General features: G+C 42.1%; 1 protein-coding gene across 1 annotated transcript in view; it reads left to right on the top strand.

Moving 5' to 3' along the window:
• Positions 1-425: 425 nt before the first annotated feature.
• Positions 426-23,884, top strand: part of LOC311140806 (NACHT, LRR and PYD domains-containing protein 3-like) — a gene marked incomplete at both ends in the record, with an annotated part of 31,187 nt that continues 7,728 nt past the window's right edge. The window contains 5 exons of the mRNA XM_084176040.1: positions 426-469; positions 20,865-20,981; positions 21,241-21,325; positions 21,439-21,667; positions 22,073-23,879. Of these exons, the coding sequence (XP_084032166.1) occupies positions 426-469; positions 20,865-20,981; positions 21,241-21,325; positions 21,439-21,667; positions 22,073-23,879 (2,282 nt within the window). The remainder of the gene's footprint in view (positions 470-20,864; positions 20,982-21,240; positions 21,326-21,438; positions 21,668-22,072; positions 23,880-23,884) is intronic.

Here is a 23,884-nt window from a genome sequence, read left to right as displayed (position 1 = left end):
CGGCTCAGGGAATTCCTTCACTTGCTAGCTCCAGGGCCAGAGCAATTTACAGATGCTCTGGGGGGTAAATCCCACATTTGGGGATCTTATCTACTGCTAATGACGAGTTAGTCTGGAATTCCACTGAAGCAGTTGACAGTTATTAAACTTGTACTGACTGAGGTAGTCTGAATGACAAAATAAAATAGTGGGCTAACGGAGCGAAAAGAGCATGGCTCACAGGTCGGCTACATCCTCCACACCACAACAATTTAATCAAAAAAACTAAAGTAAACTTACTACGTTACCCATAATGCACTTTAGTGTTTTAAAGCTATATCCCTACTTTACCAACACCAGGGAGTAGAATTTTATCCGCATCTCCTTTGCTGAATGTGAACGTTCGGGCTCTCGCCTCAGTAAACTTGCTGATAGTTTCAAAAGACATGGTTCAGAGTTCAGAGTTCAGGGCTGCTGATGGAGGGGGATAGTAACTCATCAAAAGAGAACCATTGCGCTCTCCCAGAAGCTTGTCTGTTGCGTGTTTGTCTGAATTAGCTGGTTTTACACACCAGCCAAGCTTCTGGGAGAGCGGGATGGTTCTCTTTTCATATGTAAACACATTTGTGCACAGCATTTTAGAGAAATACGATTTTTGTGCACATGGAACATTTCTGGGATCTTTTATTTCATCTCATGAAACATGGGACCAACATTTTACATGTTACCTTTATATTTTGGTTCAGTATGGATTGAAGCATTCATTCTATCGTTCATGAAATTCTTCTGGTGAACAAGGGTTTCTTTAGTCTTCTAGGGCAACATATAATGGCAGAAGAGAAGCTGCATGTATCTAATTATAGACAAGTTGACTAACAAATAACCTACCAAAATGTTGGAAATTGTAAGCAGAAACATATCGAAATCAGGCACACCCTGTCAAAAAATAGTTCCAGCATCTCTGACTGTAGCCTACAGCGCTATTTTATTTTTATTTTAGCGGGTTAAAGCCAGCTTATGCTTGATCCGAAAATGTGGTCAGAGGAGGGTGTGACACAATTACGGAGCCTCTGGGGCACGCAGAGGCCAAATTGAGCTCCTTACCACATCTGCAGTGCGCCTCCCAAATGTTGTAACAATGTGGAGGGCTCTGTATAGCTTTGCATTGCCATGATTGGTTGACGGTAGGTGGGGGCGGGAGGTCCTGTATAAACACAAACTCACTTCCTTGCCAACTTCCTTCACAACAGCACTGCTCAACAGCTCTGTGCTGTTCCACAAAGCGCAATAAGTATGAATGCCCTGACTTCTGCAGAGGCCCGTATCACCGCCAATGCAGAAGACAGATTGACCATGCAGCGCCTTCTAGGATCGGCTGCGGCCATCCGAGTTTCACGTTATCTTGTATAGTCGGGCGTTGCGGATGGGTTATTAGCAATTGCTGGCAGTGCGGGTGAACGAACAGCTGACCCGCACACCACTAGTGTGTGTGTCTATTCTTTGTTGTTGCCTAATTTTAGGTTCAGTTTAAGGTTTAATTTATTTGCGCCAAAGAAAATAAGTGATAAACAACAATACAGATGTTTTAAAAATTATTAAAAGAGGTGTGCTGGTTGGAAGCCGAAGGGCTTATAATGAAACCACACCAAAAAAAAACAATATACAATACATAAGTAAAAAACAAAAAACAAAAAAAGAAACAAAAAAAAATTAAAAGGTTGGTTAAAACAGATAACAAAACCCATTAATCATAAATGTACAAATGAACCGATCAGCAATCGCAAAACTTTTTTTTGTAAGTGTGTGTGTGTGCATGTGTGGATGTGTGTGTGTGAGAGTTGGGCTATATGGAGGAGATTACTGAGTAGTTTGGTTCATCAGGCTGACCCCCAGTCTTCATGGAGGAGATTACTGAGTAGTTTGGTTCATCAGGCTGACCCCCAGTCTTCATGGAGGAGATTACTGAGTAGTTTGGTTCATCAGGCTGATCCCCCAGTCTTCATGGAGGAGATTACTGAGTAGTTTGGTTCATCAGGCTGACCCCCAGTCTTCATGGAGGAGATTACTGAGTAGTTTGGTTCATCAGGCTGACCCCCAGTCTTCATGGAGGAGATTACTGAGTAGTTTGGTTCATCAGGCTGATCCCCCAGTCTTCATGGAGGAGATTACTGAGTAGTTTGGTTCATCAGGCTGACCCCCAGTCTTCATGGAGGAGATTACTGAGTAGTTTGGTTCATCAGGCTGATCCCCCAGTCTTCATGGAGGAGATTACTGAGTAGTTTGGTTCATCAGGCTGATCCCCCAGTCTTCATGGAGGAGATTACTGAGTAGTTTGGTTCATCAGGCTGATCCCCCAGTCTTCATGGAGGAGATTACTGAGTAGTTTGGTTCATCAGGCTGATCCCCCAGTCTTCATGGAGGAGATTACTGAGTAGTTTGGTTCATCAGGCTGATCCCCCAGTCTTCATGGAGGAGAGGATTATTGGGTAGTTTGGTTCATCAGGCTGACCCCCAGTCTTCATGGAGGGGATTATTGGGTAGTTTGGTTCATCAGGCTGACCCCCAGTCTTCATGGAGGGGATTATTGGGTAGTTTGGTTCATCAGGCTGACCCCCAGTCTTCATGGAGTGGATTATTGGGTAGTTTGGTTCATCAGGCTGACCCCCAGTCTTCATGGAGGGGATTATTGGGTAGTTTGGTTCATCAGGCTGACCCCCAGTCTTCATGGAGGGGATTATTGGGTAGTTTGGTTCATCGGGCTGACCCCCAGTCTTTATGGAGGGGATTATTGGGTAGTTTGGTTCATCAGGCTGACCCCCAGTCTTCATGGAGGGGATTATTGAGAGTCCAGGATGTCAGGGGATGGGGTGAGGGGTGGGGGGTGAGAGCAGCAGTGGGGGATGGGTAGCTAGTCCTTGATTGGCTGTAGACCTGGGAGCCACAACTGCTAAGAGAAATTCAATCTACCCTTTTTATCAGCCAAGCCAACATACTGTTTTACACACCCTTTGTGTTTACTGTTAATATTTATATTTAAAATCAACATAGTTGTCACCATATTAGCTAAAGTAACATCATAGTCAGCATAGCTAATAGAACTAACGCATTAGTAAACCCTCTACAATCATGCAGTAATGTTACAGTGTACAGTCAGTAAGCAGTTACACCGGCGGGCCCCAGTGGCAATACATTTGTAAAACCAAAAGCTTGACCTTGACTTGGAAGAGTTCCAGTGTTGTGTTGGATAGTCATTACCAGCCAGCTAACATAGCATCCCTCTGTTTGAGCAGAGTGTTTCAGTAGGCTAAACTAGCTAGCTGCATTTGCTAGCTAAGTAAGTGAAACTGAAAAAACACGACAATATTTCTCTCTCTCTCTCTACTCACCACATTTTAAGCACTGTAGTGCTAGCTAGCTGTAGCTTATGCTTTCAGTACTAGATTCATTCTCTGGTCCTTTGATTGGGTGGACAACGTGTTTGTTCATGCTGCAAGTGCTCTGATAGGTTGGAGGACGTCCTCCTGTCATAGTTACTGTGTAAGTCTATGGAAGGGGGTGAGGACCATGAGCCTCCTAGGTTTTGTATTGAAGTCAATGTACCCAGAGGAGGATGGAAGCTAGCTGTCCTCTGGCTACACCATGGTGCTACCCTACAGAGTGCCGTTGAGGCTAATGCAGACCTTCTTTGCAAAATAATTTGTTTTAAATAATTATTTGGTGATATGTGATTATATTTAGTATAGTTTTATCTAAAAATGATTTTATTTTTATGAAATTCAGGGAGGAGGATGGTCCTCCCCTTCCTCCTCTGAGGAGGCTCCAGATCAATGACTTCCTAAAATGTGCGAGGGACCTCGTTGGGTACCTCCCCTCTTTCCCAAAGAGGAGGAAGAAGGGAGAATACCCAGTTTTCATCTGCTTCTTGGTCCTCAGCCCAAACATTCAGGCCACCTTTCAGGCTGCTCATCCTCCAGAGGGTCCTGAAAATACAAGTACAATTGTTGGACATCTGACAGACATGGTAGAGGCCAGATTGTACACCTCAATACTTAGAATGTATAGCAGGTTGTCACTGTATACAGTCTTAGTACCTACCTTTGAACGGTTCCATTCATACACCTGGTGAAGTAGTCCCCCATTGTGCAGATGTAGGTGTAGTTACCACTGTTGGGTACAAGTGGCCCCACCAGGTCCATTCCCACCAACTCCCAGGGTTCTGAGGTCTGAAAAATAATTCCATACTTTGCCTTAATAACTGACGGCTAGTGTTGAGATTCATCGCTTTTAAATAATTGACATTGGGATGATTCATAGACAGCTCCATCATTATAATTGTACCTTCACAGATTTATAATTCACTTCCTGAATGGCACAGCCAGAATTCCACCTCTCCCTTCTGTTTAACAATAGGTCTTTCCCCTGGCAGTTAGGACATTGGGACACCTCTCCCTTCTGTTTAACAATAGGTCTTTCCCCTGGCCAGTTAGGACATTGGGACACCTCTGCCTTCTGTTTAACAATAGGTCTTTCCCCTGGCAGTTAGGACATTGGGACACCTCTCCCTTCTGTTTAACAATAGGTCTTTCCCCTGGCCAGTTAGGACATTGGGACACCTCTGCCTTCTGTTTAACAATATGTATTTACCCTGGCAGTTAGGACATTGGGACACCTCTCCCTTCTGTTTAACAATAGGTCTTTCCTCTGGCATTTAGGACATTGGGACACCTCTCCCTTCTGTTTAACAATAGGTCTTTCCCCTGGCAGTTAGGACATTGGGACACCTCTCCCTTCTGTTTAACAATAGGTCTTTCCTCTGGCATTTAGGACATTGGGACACCTCTCCCTTCTGTTTAACAATAGGTCTTTCCCCTGGCAGTTAGGACATTGGGACACCTCTCCCTTCTGTTTAACAATAGGTCTTTCCCCTGGCAGTTAGGACATTGGGACACCTCTCCCTTCTGTTTAACAATAGGTCTTTCCTCTGGCAGTTAGGACATTGGGACACGTCTCCCTTCTGTTTAACAATAGGTCTTTCCCCTGGCAGTTAGGACATTGGGACACCTCTCCCTTCTGTTTAACAATAGGTCTTTCCCCTGGCAGTTAGGACATTGGGACACCTCTCCCTTCTGTTTAACAATAGGTCTTTCCCCTGGCAGTTAGGACATTGGGACACCTCTCCCTTCTGTTTAACAATATGTCTTTCCCCTGGCAGTTAGGTCATTGGGACACCTCTCCCTTCTGTTTAACAATAGGTCTTTCCCCTGGCAGTTAGGACATTGGGACACCTCTCCCTTCTGTTTAACAATAGGTCTTTCCCCTGGCAGTTAGGACATTGGGACACCTCTCCCTTCTGTTTAAAAATAGGTCTTTCCCCTGGCAGTTAGGACATTGGGACACCTCTCCCTTCTGTTTAACAATAGGTCTTTCCCCTGGCAGTTAGGACATTGGGACACCTCTCCCTTCTGTTTAACAATAGGTCTTTCCCCTGGCAGTTAGGACATTGGGACACCTCTCCCTTCTGTTTAACAATAGGTCTTTCCCCTGGCAGTTAGGACATCGGGACACCTCTCCCTTCTGTTTAACAATAGGTCTTTTCCCTGGCAGTTAGGACATTGGGACACCTCTCCCTTCTGTTTAACAATAGGTCTTTCCCCTGGCAGTTAGGACATTGGGACACCTCTCCCTTCTGTTTAACAATAGGTCTTTCCTCTGTCACCTTAAGAGAAGATACATACAATACGTGTGGCATTGTTGAAGCCTCCTCATTTTCTCTAAGGACACCAAATCAACTAAATGCACTTCATAGACCATGAATAACAATGAACAAGCAGAGTTTGACTCAAAGGTGTGTGACCATTAACATTGGCTGCATATCCATTGTCCTTCTACCAAAATGTGGACTTGCACATTTCTTCTGGTCTCAGGGATTTACTAATGGTGTAAAGTAGCTCAAACCAATTTCAGGTGGCTTCATCAACATTTTGGCCAGGGCCCACAGGGTTCCATAGGGTTCCATAGGGTTCCATAGGGTTCCACAGGGTTCCATGGGGTTCCATAGGGTTCCATAGGGTTCCACAGGGTTCCATAGGGTTCCATAGGGTTCCATAGGGTTCCACAGGGTTCCATAGGGTTCCACAGGGTTCCACAGGGTTCCATAGGGTTCCACAGGGTTCCATAGGGTTCTATAGGGTTCCATAGGGTTCCATAGGGTTCCACAGGGTTTCATAGGTTCCATAGGGTTCCATACGGTCCCACATGGTTCCATAAGGTCCCACAGGGTTCCACAGGGTCCCACAGGGTTCCACAGGGTCCCACAGGGTTCCACACCGTTCTAGGGAATAGGGTGCCCTTTGGGACGCATTCCTCCAGTTGAGCCCCACCCTGCCTATTGTAAATCATTTCTCCATCTCATTCCTCCAGTTGAGCCCCACCCTGCCTATTGTAAATCATTTCTCCATCCCATTCCTCCAGTTGAGCCCCACCCTGCCTATTGTAAATCATTTCTCCATCCCATTCCTCCAGTTAATCAAATGAAGAGGAAAGGCTGTGACTATAATTGATGTAGTAAATGAATCTTCCCGTCAATAACTTATTTTGATAAACTTCCTTTATTGTATAGGTGTGTGTCGCTTTGGAAGGTTTAATAAAACATTAATCTAGCCAAGAAATCCATATTTTCATTGATGGAATATTCAATAGACTGAATATTAATGTACTAATGAGATAAATTAGTTGCATTTCAGTCATGTGTGGTGTTGTTGCCATTCAGCCTCATCTAGCTTTGGTGTGGAACAACTGATAACTGACTAAATACCTCAGCCTTAGGAAATCACTGGGGAAAGAAGTCACTTCCAGTTTTCACTCATCTCTGTTTGACTTGCTGTAATACAGAGATACAGGCCGTATTAAATCATACATTACATCTCTAACCAGAGATACAGGCCGTATTAAATCATACATTACATCTCTAACCAGAGATACAGGCCGTATTAAATCATACATTACATCTCTAACCAGAGATACAGGCCATATTAAATCATACATTACATCTCTAACCAGAGATGCAGGCCGTATTAAATCATACATTACATCTCTAACCAGAGATACAGGCCGTATTAAATCATACAATACATCTCTAACCAGAGATACAGGCCGTATTAAATCATTCATTACATCTCTAACCAGAGATACAGGCCGTATTAAATCATACATTACATCTCTAACCTTTTCTTCATTTTGTCTTCATTGAAAATGAAAGCATTGTCTTCCTTTATTCCCCATTTCAATAAGTAAAGAGCAATACCAGTTTTAATGGCCAGCAGGCTCTGACAAGATCCAGAAACTATAAAAATGACCCTATGGTCAGATGGATTTTCATAAAGACCTCACGGTAAATAATAGAATCCAAGTATCTGGGTGTGTGGGGGGGGGGGGTCAGCGACTTGAGGGGGAGACAGATTCAGTGGAGGCAGTGACAGGCAGGTAGCAGTTAGAGGGGTCCAGGTCGGATTGGACCAGGCACGTCCAGGTGTCAGGCCAGGGTGTCCTCAGTCACGGTCCTGGAGCCTCAGCCCCTCCGGAAGGAGAGACAGAGAGAAAAGATGAGGGTTGGTGAGAGGATTTACTAAGACCATAGGACACCACATACACTGGGAGTAGAGACTAGTGAGACCATAGGACACCACATACACTGGGAGTAGAGACTAGTGAGACTAAGACCATAGGACACCACATACACTGGGAGTAGAGACTAGTGAGACTAAGACCATAGGACACCACATACACTGGGAGTAGAGGCTAGTGAGACCATAGGACACCACATACACTGGGAGTAGAGACTAGTGAGACTAAGACCATAGGACACCACATACACTGGGAGTAGAGACTAGTGAGACTAAGACCATAGGACACCACATACACTGGGAGTAGAGACTAGTGAGACTAAGACCATAGGACACCACATACACTGGGAGTAGAGACTAGTGAGACTAAGACCATAGGACACCACATACACTGGGAGTAGAGACTAGTGAGACTAAGACCATAGGACACCACATACACTGGGAGTAGAGACTAGTGAGACTAAGACCATAGGACACCACATACACTGGGAGTAGAGACTAGTGAGACTAAGACCATAGGACACCACATACACTGGGAGTAGAGACTAGTGAGACCATATAACACCACATACACTGGGAGTAGAGACTAGTGAGACTAGTGAGACCATAGGACACCACATACACTGGGAGTAGAGACTAGTGAGACTAAGACCATAGGACACCACATACACTGGGAGTAGAGACTAGTGAGACTAAGACCATAGGACACCACATACACTGGGAGTAGAGAATAATCAATAGTGTTGCTGTGGACACCAGATAATCTGACTAACACACACCTGTTTGACCTCTCTGAGATACTGTAGGACTACTTATGTTACTTTTCTGAGTCAATGCAGGAAGCATTCAATGTCCTGTGTTTGTGTTAACCATGGCAACCAGCATTGTAAATAAAGAGATGTTCAGAAAGATAACCAGCCTCTGTGTCTGTGGATCCTTTCCCCTTAATGTATTTTTCATGTCAGCCAGGCCCATCTTTTTAAACAAACACCCTTTATTTACATCTCTAGTTGAGTAAAATAAGTAGTTTTGTTCTGGTCACAAGATAATCAGAAAATTGCGGTAAGTAGCGCCACACTCAAGCAGAAACCGGAATGTTCTATTCTGGCCAGGCCCATCTTTTCAAAGAAAACACCATTTCATTCTATCTCTATTTGAACGAATTAGGTAGTTTTGTTGTGATCAACCAGGAAATCCTAACAATTCAGGTAAATAACGCCACAGTCAGGCAGAAAAGTCTGAATGTTCTATCATAAAGTGAGTACAATTAGTTTCCCTGGCTGATATTGCTTCTACATAGAAATACTATGAGAGTAAATGAATAGATGCCATTCACTGCTATAAACCTTTCTCCAATATAATCAGCTAGTTTCCACAGACCCACCGCGGACCTTCGCGTGTAAAGGCCTTTTATGGTCTGTTTTGGCAACCAGCCCAGATGATCCCAATAATGTAGGTTGCCTAGTAACCGATGCCCTCCTCTGGTATGTTCTATTGTGAACTGTCTGGGACTCCTTGTTGTTTCTCTGTTTACTACTCAAACATATTTCACTGATTAAGTCAAAGACGAAATTAACTGCAAATATATTAGCGTAACTAGACTACACAGAACATGTCTTTTTATGGTATTAAAACGTGTCCCAGTCCAACATGCCTAGCTCTGCCCACTGGGGCCTGGTTGACGGAGCGCTCTCTGAAAGAAGTCTTCGTATCGTCGTATTCCACCGGATAGAGTTCTCTCATCACACCGGCAGTAGCAGTTCTGTCTCCTCATATTGATCTGTCATCAAGTAGCGTGTCCCCTTCACTGGATTAGGACGCGCTGTTTGAGAGCGTTGCTCTGAAAGTGCTGCTGCTGCTGTCGGTGCTCTCCCCCGACATGCCTGCTCCAAATAGGCCATTTATCTTTTAATGCAGTCATCTCGCTTTTCATTTCAAGCGTCTTTTTTATCCTTCGCTTGTTTGTAACAATTGCAAAGATATTGGCAACGTTGTATTTGTAGTCCAACTTCGTTGTGAAGTTATCGGCGGTCACAGAGAGACAGATAAAACATGTTGATTTTATGTTTAGTGGAGGTCTTCTGTGCATGAAGAGACGCAGTAGTGAAACAACGCATCTAACGACGCACTTGGCTGTTCTACGAGTGATCTGAGGCAGTCGGTAAATAATGAGCGTTTTCAGGTGCACTTGAACTTTAGTAACGATGGTTTTTGGGGAAACAGCTCGGAGATTTAACAATGCTCCTACAAAGGTTCTACTGATAAACTTAGCCTTAAGATGCTTTTGGGAAACCGGGCCCAGACGGTCTCCGTAGGATTTGATTGGACCATGAGTATTTGGACACCTAGGCCTACGTCATTGGATAATCAATTGACACATGCGCATTCGCGCTCAGTTTCCACCTTCGAGAAACAGAAAGGAGTGGAAAGTCTGGGTTTTATTTGATGAACGTTTATTGAAAAAGTATGGAAGAAGAAAAAAAAGCTAATTGAAGGTCTCAAAAATAATATTTTTCTTTTTATTTAGAACATCAGCAAAGAACACTGCATCCCAGCTACGGTACAGAATAGCATTGTTGAGGACCTCAGAACCATTTTGGATGCATTTATGACACACTACAGTGATCCCCTCAGGTTTCATCTTACAAATAAGCAAATACATGTGGATGAAGATGGGACTTGCTTAACAACTCTGCAGTATTTGAGGAATGCATTAGATGCATAAACTCTGAGTGGATGCTGGAGCATTACCGTGTGAAAGAATTGGGCATGGTCCGGCCAATTGAAGTACCACTGAGCAACAAAGGAGGTTATAAAACAAGGTGATTTCAATACAGCTACATGGTCCCCGGGGTATATGAATATAAAGTGACATGAGACAAAACAATGGACCTGTAGAATGGAATAAGTTATAAGACCTCTATGATTCATTTCATTTGTCAGTTCTTCCAGCTAATGTGAGATGTTTAGATGACAGAACATTTGAGGACACATACTGTAATTTAGCTGGACATCTTTTCCCCTAACTGTCTGGCTGCCCTCCCCCTTCCCTTCTAAGTTCAAGTTGGTTTATTTGTCATATACATGGAGTTAACAGTGCAATGAAATGCTGACTAGCAGGTTAACCTCTTGACAACAACAATAGAACAAGTCGGTAGCTAAGTTAATATAAAGAGTAATACAATAGTAATAAACCCTGCATTCATAACTATCCTTAACATACCTGGGCTGTTTCTGGGATAGAGGGTTGATATAAAAGTCAATATAATCAGCAATACAGGAAGATTCTGAGACACAATCACTTACTATTGGTCAGCCGTAGGGAAACCGCCAACGTCTCAGGAGATATGTATTTTGGGCAGTAAGTAAAACAGCCTAGGCCTTGGAGAATCTTCCCCAAAAAGATAGACCTTCTGTTTATCTGTAATGTACTTATCCTCATATAGTTTACTCACTATCTCCTGGATTAATCTTTGTGTTTTCCGGTTGTGTTGAGTGGGACAATGGAACATAGTGTTTACCATTATCCTATTGGCTATTGGCTTCAAGAAGATATTCACTTTATCCATTACAACAATCTGAGGCCCCTTATCTGCTGGTTTAATCACTATATTCTGATGTTCAATGTTTCTAGAGCTTGATTTTTTGAAAAATGTGTAAGGTTAAGCTGATATACAGGTATGGTTCTGAATTGTGAAAAGGAAGCCACATCCCTACGTATAACAGTCTGTATAGTTTCTGACACTGACTCCAACTGAGGTTCCCAATGTGAGGGGTTTGGAAATAGTATATGAGGAAAATCTGTTTCATAATCAAAATGATCTAATAACTTCAATCTTCTCTGATAGAAGTGTAGATCCCTCCGGAGCTCCCCGCAGTCCACCTGTTTAGGAGTTGGTATAAAAGTCAGTCATCTTTCTAGAACCTCACTCTCGGCTTGGTTGAGCCCAATGGGACATTGCTGGTCAAGACCTCAAATCGGTTGTGAAGTAGTATGGACATATTGATGGAACAAGGTCACTAAACTGGTGGTTAGACAGGGTAGATCCAAGAGCAGGCCTCTGCTGTTATCTAGAGGGCGTTTCTCTGTACTGCTTGAAAATGGAGACTCAATGGAGGCACAGTGCAAAGTGCTCAAAGTAAGGCCCAAACAATTGTTTGTCAGGCTGGGATCTATAAAGCAGTATGTTCTTCAATTAGATGCCAACTAATATTCATACAGGGACAATAGGTGGGGCAGGGGGAAGAATGGTGTTCCTGATTTTCAGAGGAATTCCCCTTTTTTCTTTGTAGCTTCAGATTGAGATTGTTGTTATTCTCCAATATGTTTTTCTTCAGTGAGCCACTCTGGATTCTCCAAGGGGAATACTCCCTCTATTCTCCACTAGAGAGTTGGAGCTCCATGCTTTTGCTGGGAATTGCCCACTGTTGGTATACATTTATTTGGTCCCCAAAATACCAAAATAAAAAGGTGTATTTGTCTAGTTTTAGCTGAGTCCCCAGTTAGCATCCATGTGGCTCATTTAAAAGTTTCTAAAAACAAAACGTACTCCTGACGTTTCACCACAATAGGCTTCTTCAGACAATGGGACAAAAAGTTGCCAAACAAAGCCAAAGGAGAGTGATGAGCAGCAGCAGCATCATCAAACCAGCGAGGCCGCCGGCAAGCCCAACAGTGATGATGCAGCCGAGCTCCAGTTATCTCCGTGTGCAGAGCCTACCCACCCTTCCACAAGCACCGCCAGGATAATGGCTCCACACCCCCCTCCACCTCCGACTGTTCCTGACTATCTTGGAACAGAGGTGCCAGCCCAGATTAGCCTAGAATCCTACCGTAGCCGCAGGTTTTCTGTCCAAAAACCTTCATTTAATAGCAACTGGTTCATAAGAAGAGAGTGTCTGGAATACTCGCTTACTGAAGATGCTGCATTGCTGAAAGTTCTGCGTGGGATCCATCTATTGGGAGATGGCTAACTAGTCTGTATTTTCCACTGAGTCATATGGATACCAGTCCATACATTGACTGTAAAAGTGGGTAAAAAAAGAAAAGCATATAACTGTAGCTATGTGGTCTTTACTTGAGTGTGTTTCAGCAGGGTGAGGTCAGAGAGATGCTTCCAAGTCAGTATTTTTCTGAACTCATAAAATCCTTTACACAATCTGATGGGATGAAAGTTCAACCCCATTTAAATAATCATAAAGTCTATATAGCACCTTTAAGTTAAGACCTCACAGATCTGTTCATGGCAAAGCAGTTCAATTAATGATATCAATTGATTCTTAAAGAATATAACTTATAAATCATGAGCCTCATCTTGAGGAGTCACCTGTGACAGTATTCATAAAGAGTAGGAGTACTGATCTGGGATCAGTTTTGCCTTTTAGATCATAATGAAACAGATTAGATGGACAGGGGGGACCTGATCCTAGATCAGCACTCCTCCTCTGGGAAACTGCATGCATGAAACCGAACACATAGTCGTAGTCTAGTTACAGCAGGTGTTTACTGCCATCTAGTGGAATATACCAATAAAACACTTGATTATCAGGGTGGGGAGACGGCTGAGCTGAAACTGAAAGTACAGGATCCATTTGGAGATGACAGAGCAGAAAACACTATATGGAGAGAACTGAAAAATAAAAGAAGTATTTCTGAACAATAATCTGAATAATAATCTATTCTAAAGGACAGAGTAAGAGAATGAATACCTGGAATGAGATATAAGGTAGGCTATTATCATTGTCATTATGGAGACACCTATTTAACAACCCTTATTCCATAAAACATATTAACGCTGTAGAACTGATGCACATCAAGAAATACTGCATTCTAATGTCGACTAAGTTTAGCTAAAATAATGTAAGAGCAAGCTTTGGCACAATGTCAGGAGTTACTGCAATCACATGCAACTGACAGTTAGCGCCACCCTCTGGTTACTATTGGTATATAAATGGGTGAGGCCATGACTGCAGTTGAAACAGTGCTGCTGGGCCATTCCTACCATGCGGAGACTTTTCTGCCCCAGGAAATATCAGTTCTTATTTAGTGTAAAATGTGTATTCCAAAAGGCTTTAAATATAAAGTCAGGTGTCCTTTACCTTAGACTGGAGGCGAAAGAAACACACACCTGTTTAGGAGAGGTGCTGGGTAACAGAGTAGAACACCTGTTTAGGAGAGGTGCTGGGTAACAGAGTAGAACACCTGTTTAGGAGAGGTGCTGGCTAACAGAGTAGAACACCTGTTTAGGAGAGGTGCTGGCTAACAGAGGAGAACACCTGTTTAGGAGAGGTGCTGGCTAGCAGAGTAGAACACCTGTTTAGGAGAGGTGCTGGCTAACAGAGTAGAACACCTGTTTAGGAGAGGTGCTGGGTAGCAGAATAGAACACCTGTTTAGGAGAGGTGCTGGCTAGCAGAGTAGAACACCTGTTTAGGAGAGGTGCTGGCTAACAGAGTAGAACACCTGTTTAGGAGAGGTGCTGGCTAGCAGAGTAGAACACCTGTTTGGGAGAGGTGCTGGGTAGCAGAGGAGAACACCTGTTTAGGAGAGGTGCTGGCTAACAGAGTAGAACACCTGTTTAGGAGAGGTGCTGGGTAGCAGAGGAGAACACCTGTTTAGGAGAGGTGCTGGGTAACAGAGTAGAACACCTGTTTAGGAGAGGTGCTGGCTGACAGAGGAGAACACCTGTTTAGGAGAGGTGCTGGCTAACAGAGGAGAACACCTGTTTAGGAGAGGTGCTGGCTAACAGAGTAGAACACCTGTTTAGGAGAGGTGCTGGCTAACAGAGTAGAACACCTGTTTAGGAGAGGTGCTGGCTAACAGAGGAGAACACCTGTTTAGGAGAGGTGCTGGCTAACAGAGTAGAACACCTGTTTAGGAGAGGTGCTGGGTAACAGAGTAGAACACCTGTTTAGGAGAGGTGCTGGCTATTAGAGGAGAACACCTGTTTAGGAGAGGTGCTGGCTAACAGAGTAGAACACCTGTTTAGGAGAGGTGCTGGGTAACAGAGTAGAACACCTGTTTAGGAGAGGTGCTGGCTAACAGAGGAGAACACCTGTTTAGGAGAGGTGCTGGCTAACAGAGGAGAACACCTGTTTAGGAGAGGTGCTGGCTAACAGAGTAGAACACCTGTTTAGGAGAGGTGCTGGCTAGCAGAGTAGAACACCTGTTTAGGAGAGGTGCTGGCTAACAGAGTAGAACACCTGTTTAGGAGAGGTGCTGGCTAACAGAGTAGAACACCTGTTTAGGAGAGGTGCTGGCTAACAGAGGAGAACACTTGTAAAAGAAAAGGAGAGTCTCACTCTATGATCTCAGATGAAATAATGTAATAACCTGATAACCAACGTTTCGATAGACAGCAGTCTTCATCATTTACCTTAAAAATACCAAAATATGGATCCTGAAAGGGAATGTGATGCATTTTCATATGGGTTACATGGAATAGTAACTGAAATCTGGACACTGACTGTAGGCCTGTAACCTAATATTATATGAACTCCTGCAGAATTATGTATTTCTTGCATTTAAATGATACAACAAATGTTCATTTTGTCTGGGGAACAGGGGTCGATAAATGTTATTCATTTCAGTATCTCTTGAGATAATGTGAATGAGACTGTAAGGTGTTATTTTTGACACTATTATGCAAACAGTATTTTCAACCTTATCAACGTTATTAAACCGTTCAAACCGATGACATTTGGACATTTTGCATAGTACCAATCTTTCCACTGTTTTGGAGTTATTGCGTTTTCTCCCGGTCCCTAAACGAAACGCTGAACTTTAGTAGTTTTAACTAGATGACTAATGCATTCATTCTGTCAATGTACGACATTATTCTGGTGACCAGTACTTTATTTAGTCTTCTGGGGCAACACGTTATAACAGAAGAGAAGCTGCATGTATCAAACTATAGTTGACAAACAAATGGCCGACCAAATGTGGCTAATTATAAGCAGAAACGTATCTAAATTAGGGGTGAAAGTAACCAGTAGGCTATACGGTCCTGTACAGAGAATCAGCTAAATCCATTATTACGGTGGATCAAACTGGTGGCCTACTTTTTGAAGGGATATTTTTGATAATCAGATGAAAACATAATCACATATGATTTGTGAAACTGAGCCTGAGCAGACCTCAGAAACATCTGTAACAGGGATAAGATGTGAACATGCATCAACTCAAAAACAGAATACTGAAGTATCCTGAATAATATCGGGATATTGGTGTGCATGTCAACGTGGTGGCTGGTACAGCAGGGGTTTACTGCCCTCTAGTGGAAGATACCAATAAAACACTTGATTATCAGGGTGGGGAGGCGGCTGAGATGAAACTGAAAGTAAATGTTTCTTCTGTACAGGATCCATTTGGAGATGACAGAGCAGAAAACACTATATGGAGAGAACTGAAAAATAAAGTAAGTATTTCTAAACAATAATCTATTCTAAAGGACAGAGTAAGAATGAATACCTGGAATGAGATATTATTAGTTAGTAGAACTGCTACTTGTGCTTATTTGCTGACAGACAGCAGTTTTCAAAGTGGAAACTAATCAGTAGGTCTATGTGTTATCAGGTAGGCTATTATCATTGTCATTATGGAGACACCTATTTTACAACCCTTATTCCATGAAACATATTAACGCTGTAGAACTGATGCACATCAAGAAATAAGGCGACAAATCACAGGAAAACTACTTTAGGCGCTCTAGAGCACGTTAGATACATTCTGTCGGAGGTGGTTTAAACTGAAATCTAATGTCGACTTTGCTTATGGAAAACCATATCATGCGAAGGTTTTTACACATGCTCAGTTCTTGGGTCTCTCGAGTGTACATTTTGAAAATGGAAGTTATGGAACTCCATCATGTGCTTCTGTTATGAGAAAAATTCCACAATGAAACTGACATTAAATGTGGAGAATGATAGATATGTTGGCCATCAAGTAGCCTATTCATTGTTATGCCTGTCTAGGCAACTGTAGCCTGCCATTTTATACTATAAATATGTTGAAATGACTGGAGTCGTTGCAAATCATTTTGTGCCACTTGTGTAGCCAACCTGGAGCTGGCAAACAGATGTAATAAATAGCCTTTAACTTCAGTTTATTGTTGTTGTAGCCTCGTGTTATTATGTAATTATTAATGGCCGTGTTTAGTTAATTCAATTGGAAGTTATCAAGTGTCACCATGGTCACAGTTCTATTGCAATTGCTGATCAGATGTTAGAATGCATTAGATTGAAGGTAACAGTCAGCCAGATTAGGCTACAGGTAAAGAAATAACCTGGCTGTTGTTGACAAGCATGGGCCTATTCAGTTCATATCCATATTATTAATATTTGATTCATTGATTGAAATTACGACCCCATCCTCAGTAGCCTATTCCAGCAGGCTACTGGGCAACAGAAGCACTTCCTACCTCAACATCGTCTTGCTATTCATGTTAAATAAATGAATCTGTCAATTTGAACTAAGCAAGCTGCTAAATCATTCAGCTTACATCTTGCCTACATGTTGCCCAGGCTACTGGAGGCTGTCTGAAATAAGATGTAGGCCTATCAGGGGCTATGTTTTGGCCTAGTTTTCAGGCCTTGTTGGTGGGTTTTGAGTAGTCATTGGGCTAGAAAAGGTAATTGCATTAAATCACCTGACTGTTTGGATGTGTCTGTTAGTTAATGTTTTATTTCTGAGAGATAATGAATAAAAGAGAACAATTGACATTCAATAATTAGTTGTCACTGTGTTCACCACAACCAACATGCTTGATCTCATGTTTAGGGGTCAGTGGTCTAAAATGGGTCACTCTGGATTGAGAGAGGAGGAGGGCCCTGCCTCTAAAATGAGTCTCTCTGGGGAACATGACACCAAAACTAAGAGGTGAGCTGAAAATATTGTTTAAGAATTTATATTAGAAAATGCTATATAGGAGAAAAGAAAATCACATTTGTGATTTTTCATCAGAAATGATTACTAATTGTTACCTTCAATGTAACTATTGTAGATTTGAGATGTGATTTAAAACCATTGTTTAGCTGGAATGTAATATTCGTATCCTGTATATTTGACTGTGATACGTGGTCGTCACACCTAGCTACCTTAAGATGAATGCATTTACAGATGCCATATCTTAATTTGACCCTGTTTCTCACAGCAGGAACATAATCCTGCAGCAATAGCAAATGTGTATTTTTAGGTGGATTATAATTAAGGGATATTTTCTGTAGGGGTTCATACATTTTTCATCAGGGAAAATCAAGTCTGACATTTTAAAGTGGAAATTACCCAATTTAGACACCTTTATAAAGCCTTGTAGTGGTTTAATAATTTCTTTAAACATTAAAAGCTAATTTACCAACATTTCTGAAAATGGATATATAGCGTTTTGGAATGAAACTCTTGTTTCCCCATCTGAGCTCAGAGTAGATGAGAGACGTAATGTTTGTCTCTGTTGTGTTGAAGCCCAATCAAGCAGGAGAGACCAGCCTCCCCTGTACCCAGCTGTGTGTCCATGAAGAGTGACCGGTCTATGAAACAACCTGAACACTTTAGAGAGGGAGACTTTTCTACTGAACAAAGGTAAGAAGAACTCATGGGTCATGGTCAGTGAGTTAAACAACACTGTCTCTAGTCATTTCTCCTCTCCCATTTTACCATTTATTTTTGTTGTTTTCATAATCCATAGGCTAATCCTTTTTTCCATTTTCATAGTCCTGAAACAATATTAAACTAACACAACATTCCCTACCTGTGTGTGTGTGTGTGTGTGTGTGTGTGTGTGTGTGTGTGTGTGTGTGTGTGTGTGTGTGTGTGTGTGTGTGTGTGTGTGTGTGTGTGTCTGTCAGTGAGTGTGTGCACTCCCTGGATGAGGAGATGTAATCTCTATCCTGATTGCCAAGTCACTTTTATCCCTACCTACATGTACATATTACCTCAATTACCTCAACTACCTGGTACCCCTGCACGTTGACTCAGTACTGGTACTCCTTATATATAGTCTAGTTATTACCTCAACTACCTGGTACCCCTGCATATTGACTCAGTACTGGTACTCCTTATATATAGTCTAGTTATTACCTCAACTACCTGGTACCCCTGCACATTGACTCAGTACTGGTACTCCTTGTATATAGTCTAGTTATTACCTCAACTACCTGGTACCCTGCACATTGACTCAGTACTGGTACTCCTTGTATATAGTCTAGTTATTACCTCAACTACCTGGTACCCCTGCACATTGACTCAGTACTGGTACTCCTTGTATATAGTCTAGTTATTACCTCAACTACCTGGTACCCTGCACATTGACTCAGTACTGGTACTCCTTGTAAATAGTCTAGTTATTACCTCAACTACCTGGTACCCTGCACATTGACTCAGTACTGGTACTCCTTGTATATAGTCTAGTTATTACCTCAACTACCTGGTACCCTGCACATTGACTCAGTACTGGTACTCCTTGTATATAGTCTAGTTATTACCTCAACTACCTGGTACCCTGCACATTGACTCAGTACTGGTACTCCTTGTAAATAGTCTAGTTATTACCTCAACTACCTGGTACCCTGCACATTGACTCAGTACTGGTACTCCTTGTATATAGTCTAGTTATTACGTCAACTACCTGGTACCCCTGCACATTGACTCAGTACTGGTACTCCTTGTATATTGTCTAGTTATTACCTCAACTACCTGGTACCCCTGCACATTGACTCAGTACTGGTACTCCTTGTATATAGTCTAGTTATTACCTCAACTACCTGGTACCCTGCACATTGACTCAGTACTGGTACTCCTTGCATATAGTCTAGTTATTACCTAAACTACCTGGAACCCCTGCACATTGACTCAGTACTGGTACTCCTTGTATATAGTCTAGTTATTACCTCAACTACCTGGTACCCCTGGACATTGACTCAGTACTGGTACTCCTTGTATATAGTCTAGTTATTACCTCAACTACCTGGTACCCTGCACATTGACTCAGTACTGGTACTCCTTGTATATAGTCTAGTTATTACCTCAACTACATGGTACCCCTGCACATTGACTCAGTACTGGTACTCCTTATAGCCTCATTATTGTTATTTCAATGTGTTACTATTTCCTTTTTTTATTCAGCTAATTTTTCTTACTTTTTAACTGCATTGTTGGGAAAGGGCTCGTTAGTAAGCATTTCACGGTAAAGTGTACAGCTGTTGTATTCGGCGCATTTGAGAAATACAATTTGATTTGATTTGAAGCTCATTGGCAGAAATTAACGGTCGTCTCGTGCCGAACAGCGCATGTTCGGATGTTGAAGCACTGTGGCTAGGAAAAACTCCAAGTAGCAAAATAAAACTAAATATATTGAACATTGAATATATTCCAATATGATTGAAATAGGCCTATAGCCTACTGTTTATATTGTAATGCAGTTATCTCGGTTTTCATTTGAAGCATTATGTGTGTACGTCCCTTGTTTGAATCAATTGCAAAGACATTGGCAACTTTGTATTTGTATTCAACTTTGTTCTGAATTTATCGGTGGTCACAAAGAGATGGATAAACCATGTGATTCTATGTTTAGCGGAGATCTTCTGTGTATAAAGTGACGCGGGAGGGCAAAAAAAGCATCTAACGACGCACTTGGCTGTTCTACAAGTGGTCTGAGGCAGGTGATAGAATATGAGCGTTTTCAAGTGCAACGTTAATAACGATGGTTTTGGGAAACAGCTCAGAGATTTAACAATGCTCCTACAAAGGTTCTAACGATGAACTTGGCCTTAAAATGCTTTTGGGAATCCGGACCCTGGATAAAAAACATCTGCTAAATGTTAAATGACTAAATGACTAAAAAATAAAACGTAAATGTTTTACATACAGATCTCATATTACTCTATTTATTATTATTTTTTAAATACATTTAAATATTGATGTCACAAGTGTATCATTTCTACAGTTCTTAATTACTTAGTACTACTTATTTCTCTGAGAGTGAGGCAGATATATAGCATTTTGCAAAAAAAAACATTTGTCTCTCTAAAATTAAGCCATTAATTGATCGATTTTAAACAAACACATGTCTGTTATTGAACAACCCCCTGCCATGTTTAGATAGTGAGAAAAAACAACCATTTATTTAATCATTTCTTTAAACAATAAAAGCTAATTGACGAACATTTCTGAATATGGATATATAGCGTTTTGGAATGAAACTCTTGTTATGTTTCCAAATCTGAGCTCAGAGTAGACGAGAGACGTAATGTTTGTCTCTGTTGTGTTGAAGTCCAATCAAGCAGGAGAGACCAGCCTCCCCTGTACCCAGCTGTGTGTCCATGAAGAGTGTCCAGTCTATGGGTCATCCTATAGTGTTCAGAGAGGGAGACTTTTCTAGTGAACAAAGGTAAGAAGAACTCATGGGTCATGGTCAGTGAGTTAAACAACACTGTCTCTAGTCATTTCTCCTCTCCCATTTTACCATTTATTTTTGTTATTTTCATAATCCATAGGCTAATCCTTTTTTCCATTTTCATAGTCCTGAAACAATATTAAACAAACACTACATTCCCTCCCTGTGTGTGTGTGTGTGTGTGTGTGTGTGTGTGTGTGTGTGTGTGTGTACTCCCTGGATGAGGAGATGTAATCTGATGTTTTGTCCACAGAAACCAACAGGAGAGATCAGAGTCAGAGATTCTCAGTGGTCAGTCTTCCCAGAGTCATCAAACAGACCTGGCCTCCATATTCAGTGTATGTGGTCCTGTTATGTACATTTGTTTTTGTTTACCTCAAGTGAAGTTGATCATGTGTTAATGAGAAAGCATTTAGTCTCTTGCTTAACTTATTTACTTGATTTATTTCAGTTGCTTGAAGAGAATATTATGACATTTGTGAAGAACGAGCTGAAGATGTTCAAGAGGATTCTTAGTCCAGAACTCCCAGAAGGCTTTGAGAGTCAGAAGCAGGATAAGGAAGTGGTGGATGCTGAAGATGAGAAGCAGGAGAGCAGTGCCAGAGAGGGGGCTCTGAAGATCACACTGCACGTCCTGAGGAAAATGAACCAGAAGGAGCTTGCTGACACACTGGAGAAAAGTAAGAGCTGTCTTCCTCATGTTGAATGCTGTTTTAGAACATTTAAAAGCTGTAGCTAAAGTACAGCTAAAGTAGCTGTGTAACTAAATGATATTGTAGCAGCCTTAATTCAACACCTAGTGACCTCATCAAGTAGCAGCAGGGATGTGTTGTGGTGATTAATTTAGACAGAGAGAGAGAGAGAGACAGAGGAGAGAGAGAGAGAGAGACAACATTATTAATGCCATCAATAATACCAATAATGATATAAATCAGTCACACCAGTGTGTAATGCATTATGAAAACATTTACACATTTATACAGACAAGAGAATAAATGATTATAATTTAAACTTTATAAGACAGTCTTACAATACTGTAGGCATTAAAACAGATGTAATATTAATATCCTCTGTGTTGTTTCTAGATTCAGATGAGCGTGCTGTGATTCTTCAACGTGAACTCAAATCTAATCTAAAGAAGAAGTTTCAATGTGTATTTGAGGGGATCGCTAAACAAGGAAACCCAACTCTTCTCAATAAGATCTACACAGAGCTCTACATCACAGACGGTGGAACAGGAGAGGTCAATAATGAACATGAGCTGAGACAGATTGAGACAACAACCAGGAAACAAGCAAGACCAGAGACTGCAGTCAAATGTAACGACATCTTCAAACCCTTAACTGGACAAGACAAACTTATCAGAACTGTGCTGACAAAGGGAGTCGCTGGCATTGGAAAAACAGTCTCTGTGCAGAAGTTCATTCTGGACTGGGCTGAAGGAAAAGCAAATCAGGATGTCCAATTTGTATTTTCATTCCCTTTTCGGGAGCTGAATTTGATGAAAGGTGAAAAACACACTTTGATTGAACTTCTCAATCACTTCTCAATGGAAACCAAAGAATCAAGAATCTCCAACTACGACAAGTGCAAAGTTCTGTTCATCTTTGATGGTCTGGATGAGTGCCGACTGCCCCTAGACTTCCAGAAGAACAAGATCTGTTGTGACGTCACAGAGTCAACCTCAGTGGATGTTCTGCTGACAAATCTCATCAAGGGAAATCTGCTTCCCTCTGCTCTCCTCTGGGTAACTACCCGACCTGCAGCAGCCAGTCAGATCCCTTCAGGGTGTGTTGACCAGGTGACAGAGGTACGAGGGTTCAATGACCCACAGAAGGAGGAGTACTTCAGGAAGAGATTCAGTGATGAGGACCTGGCCAGCAGAATCATCTCACACATAAAGACATCAAGGAGCCTCCACATCATGTGCCACATTCCAGTCTTCTGTTGGATTTCTGCAACAGTCCTTGAACACATGTTGAGTACAGACAAGACAGAAGAGATGCCCAAGACTCTGACTGAGATGTACTCACACCTTGTGGAGTTTCATACCAAACAGAAGAATGAAAAGTATCTTGGGAAAGAAGAGACAGGTCCACACTGGAATAAAGAGAGCATTCTGTCACTGGGAAAACTGGCTTTTCAACAGCTTGTGAATGGCAATCTGATTTTCTATGAAGAAGAGCTGAAAGAGGCTGGCATTGATGTCAATGAAGCCTCTGTGTACTCAGGATTGTGCACACAGCTCTTTAAAGAGGAATGTGTGCTGTACCAGGACAAGGTGTACTGCTTCGTGCATCTGAGCATTCAGGAGTTTCTGGCTGCTGTATATGTGTTCGTCTCATTCATCAACAATGAGAATCTAATGGCAAAACCTCTATCAACCAGGAACTGTTTTGCACTGTTTTCTTTGCTGTTCAGAAACAAGCCTGAAGTTACTTTCTACAAGAGTGCTGTGGATAAAGCCTTACAAAGTGAAACAGGAAACCTGGACCTTTTCCTCCGCTTCCTTCTGGGCCTCTCACTGGAGTCCAATCAGAAGCACTTACAAGGTCTACTGACAAAGACAAGAAGCAGCTCACAGAGCCATGAAAAAACAGTCAAGTACCTCAAGAAGAAGATCAGGGAGAATCCCTCTCCAGAGAGGTGCATCAATCTGATCCACTGTCTGAATGAACTGAATGACCATTCTCTAGTGGAGGAGATCCAAAGCCACCTGAGATCAGGAAGTCTCTCAGAAGACAAACTGTCACCTGCACAGTGGGCAGCTCTGGTCTTTGTGTTGCTGACTTCAGAAAAGGAGCTGGATGTGTTTGACCCGAAAAAATACTCCAGATCAGAGGAAGGTCTTCTGAGGCTGCTTCCAATGGTCAAAGCCTCCAGAGCTGCTCTGTGAG

Source organism: Coregonus lavaretus, assembly GCF_964263955.1.
Source record: "Coregonus lavaretus genome assembly, chromosome: 2".
Classification (NCBI taxonomy): domain Eukaryota; kingdom Metazoa; phylum Chordata; class Actinopteri; order Salmoniformes; family Salmonidae; genus Coregonus; species Coregonus lavaretus.
The sequence above is the reverse complement of the archived record's forward strand: the minus strand, read 5'-3'. Positions and strand labels throughout refer to the sequence as shown.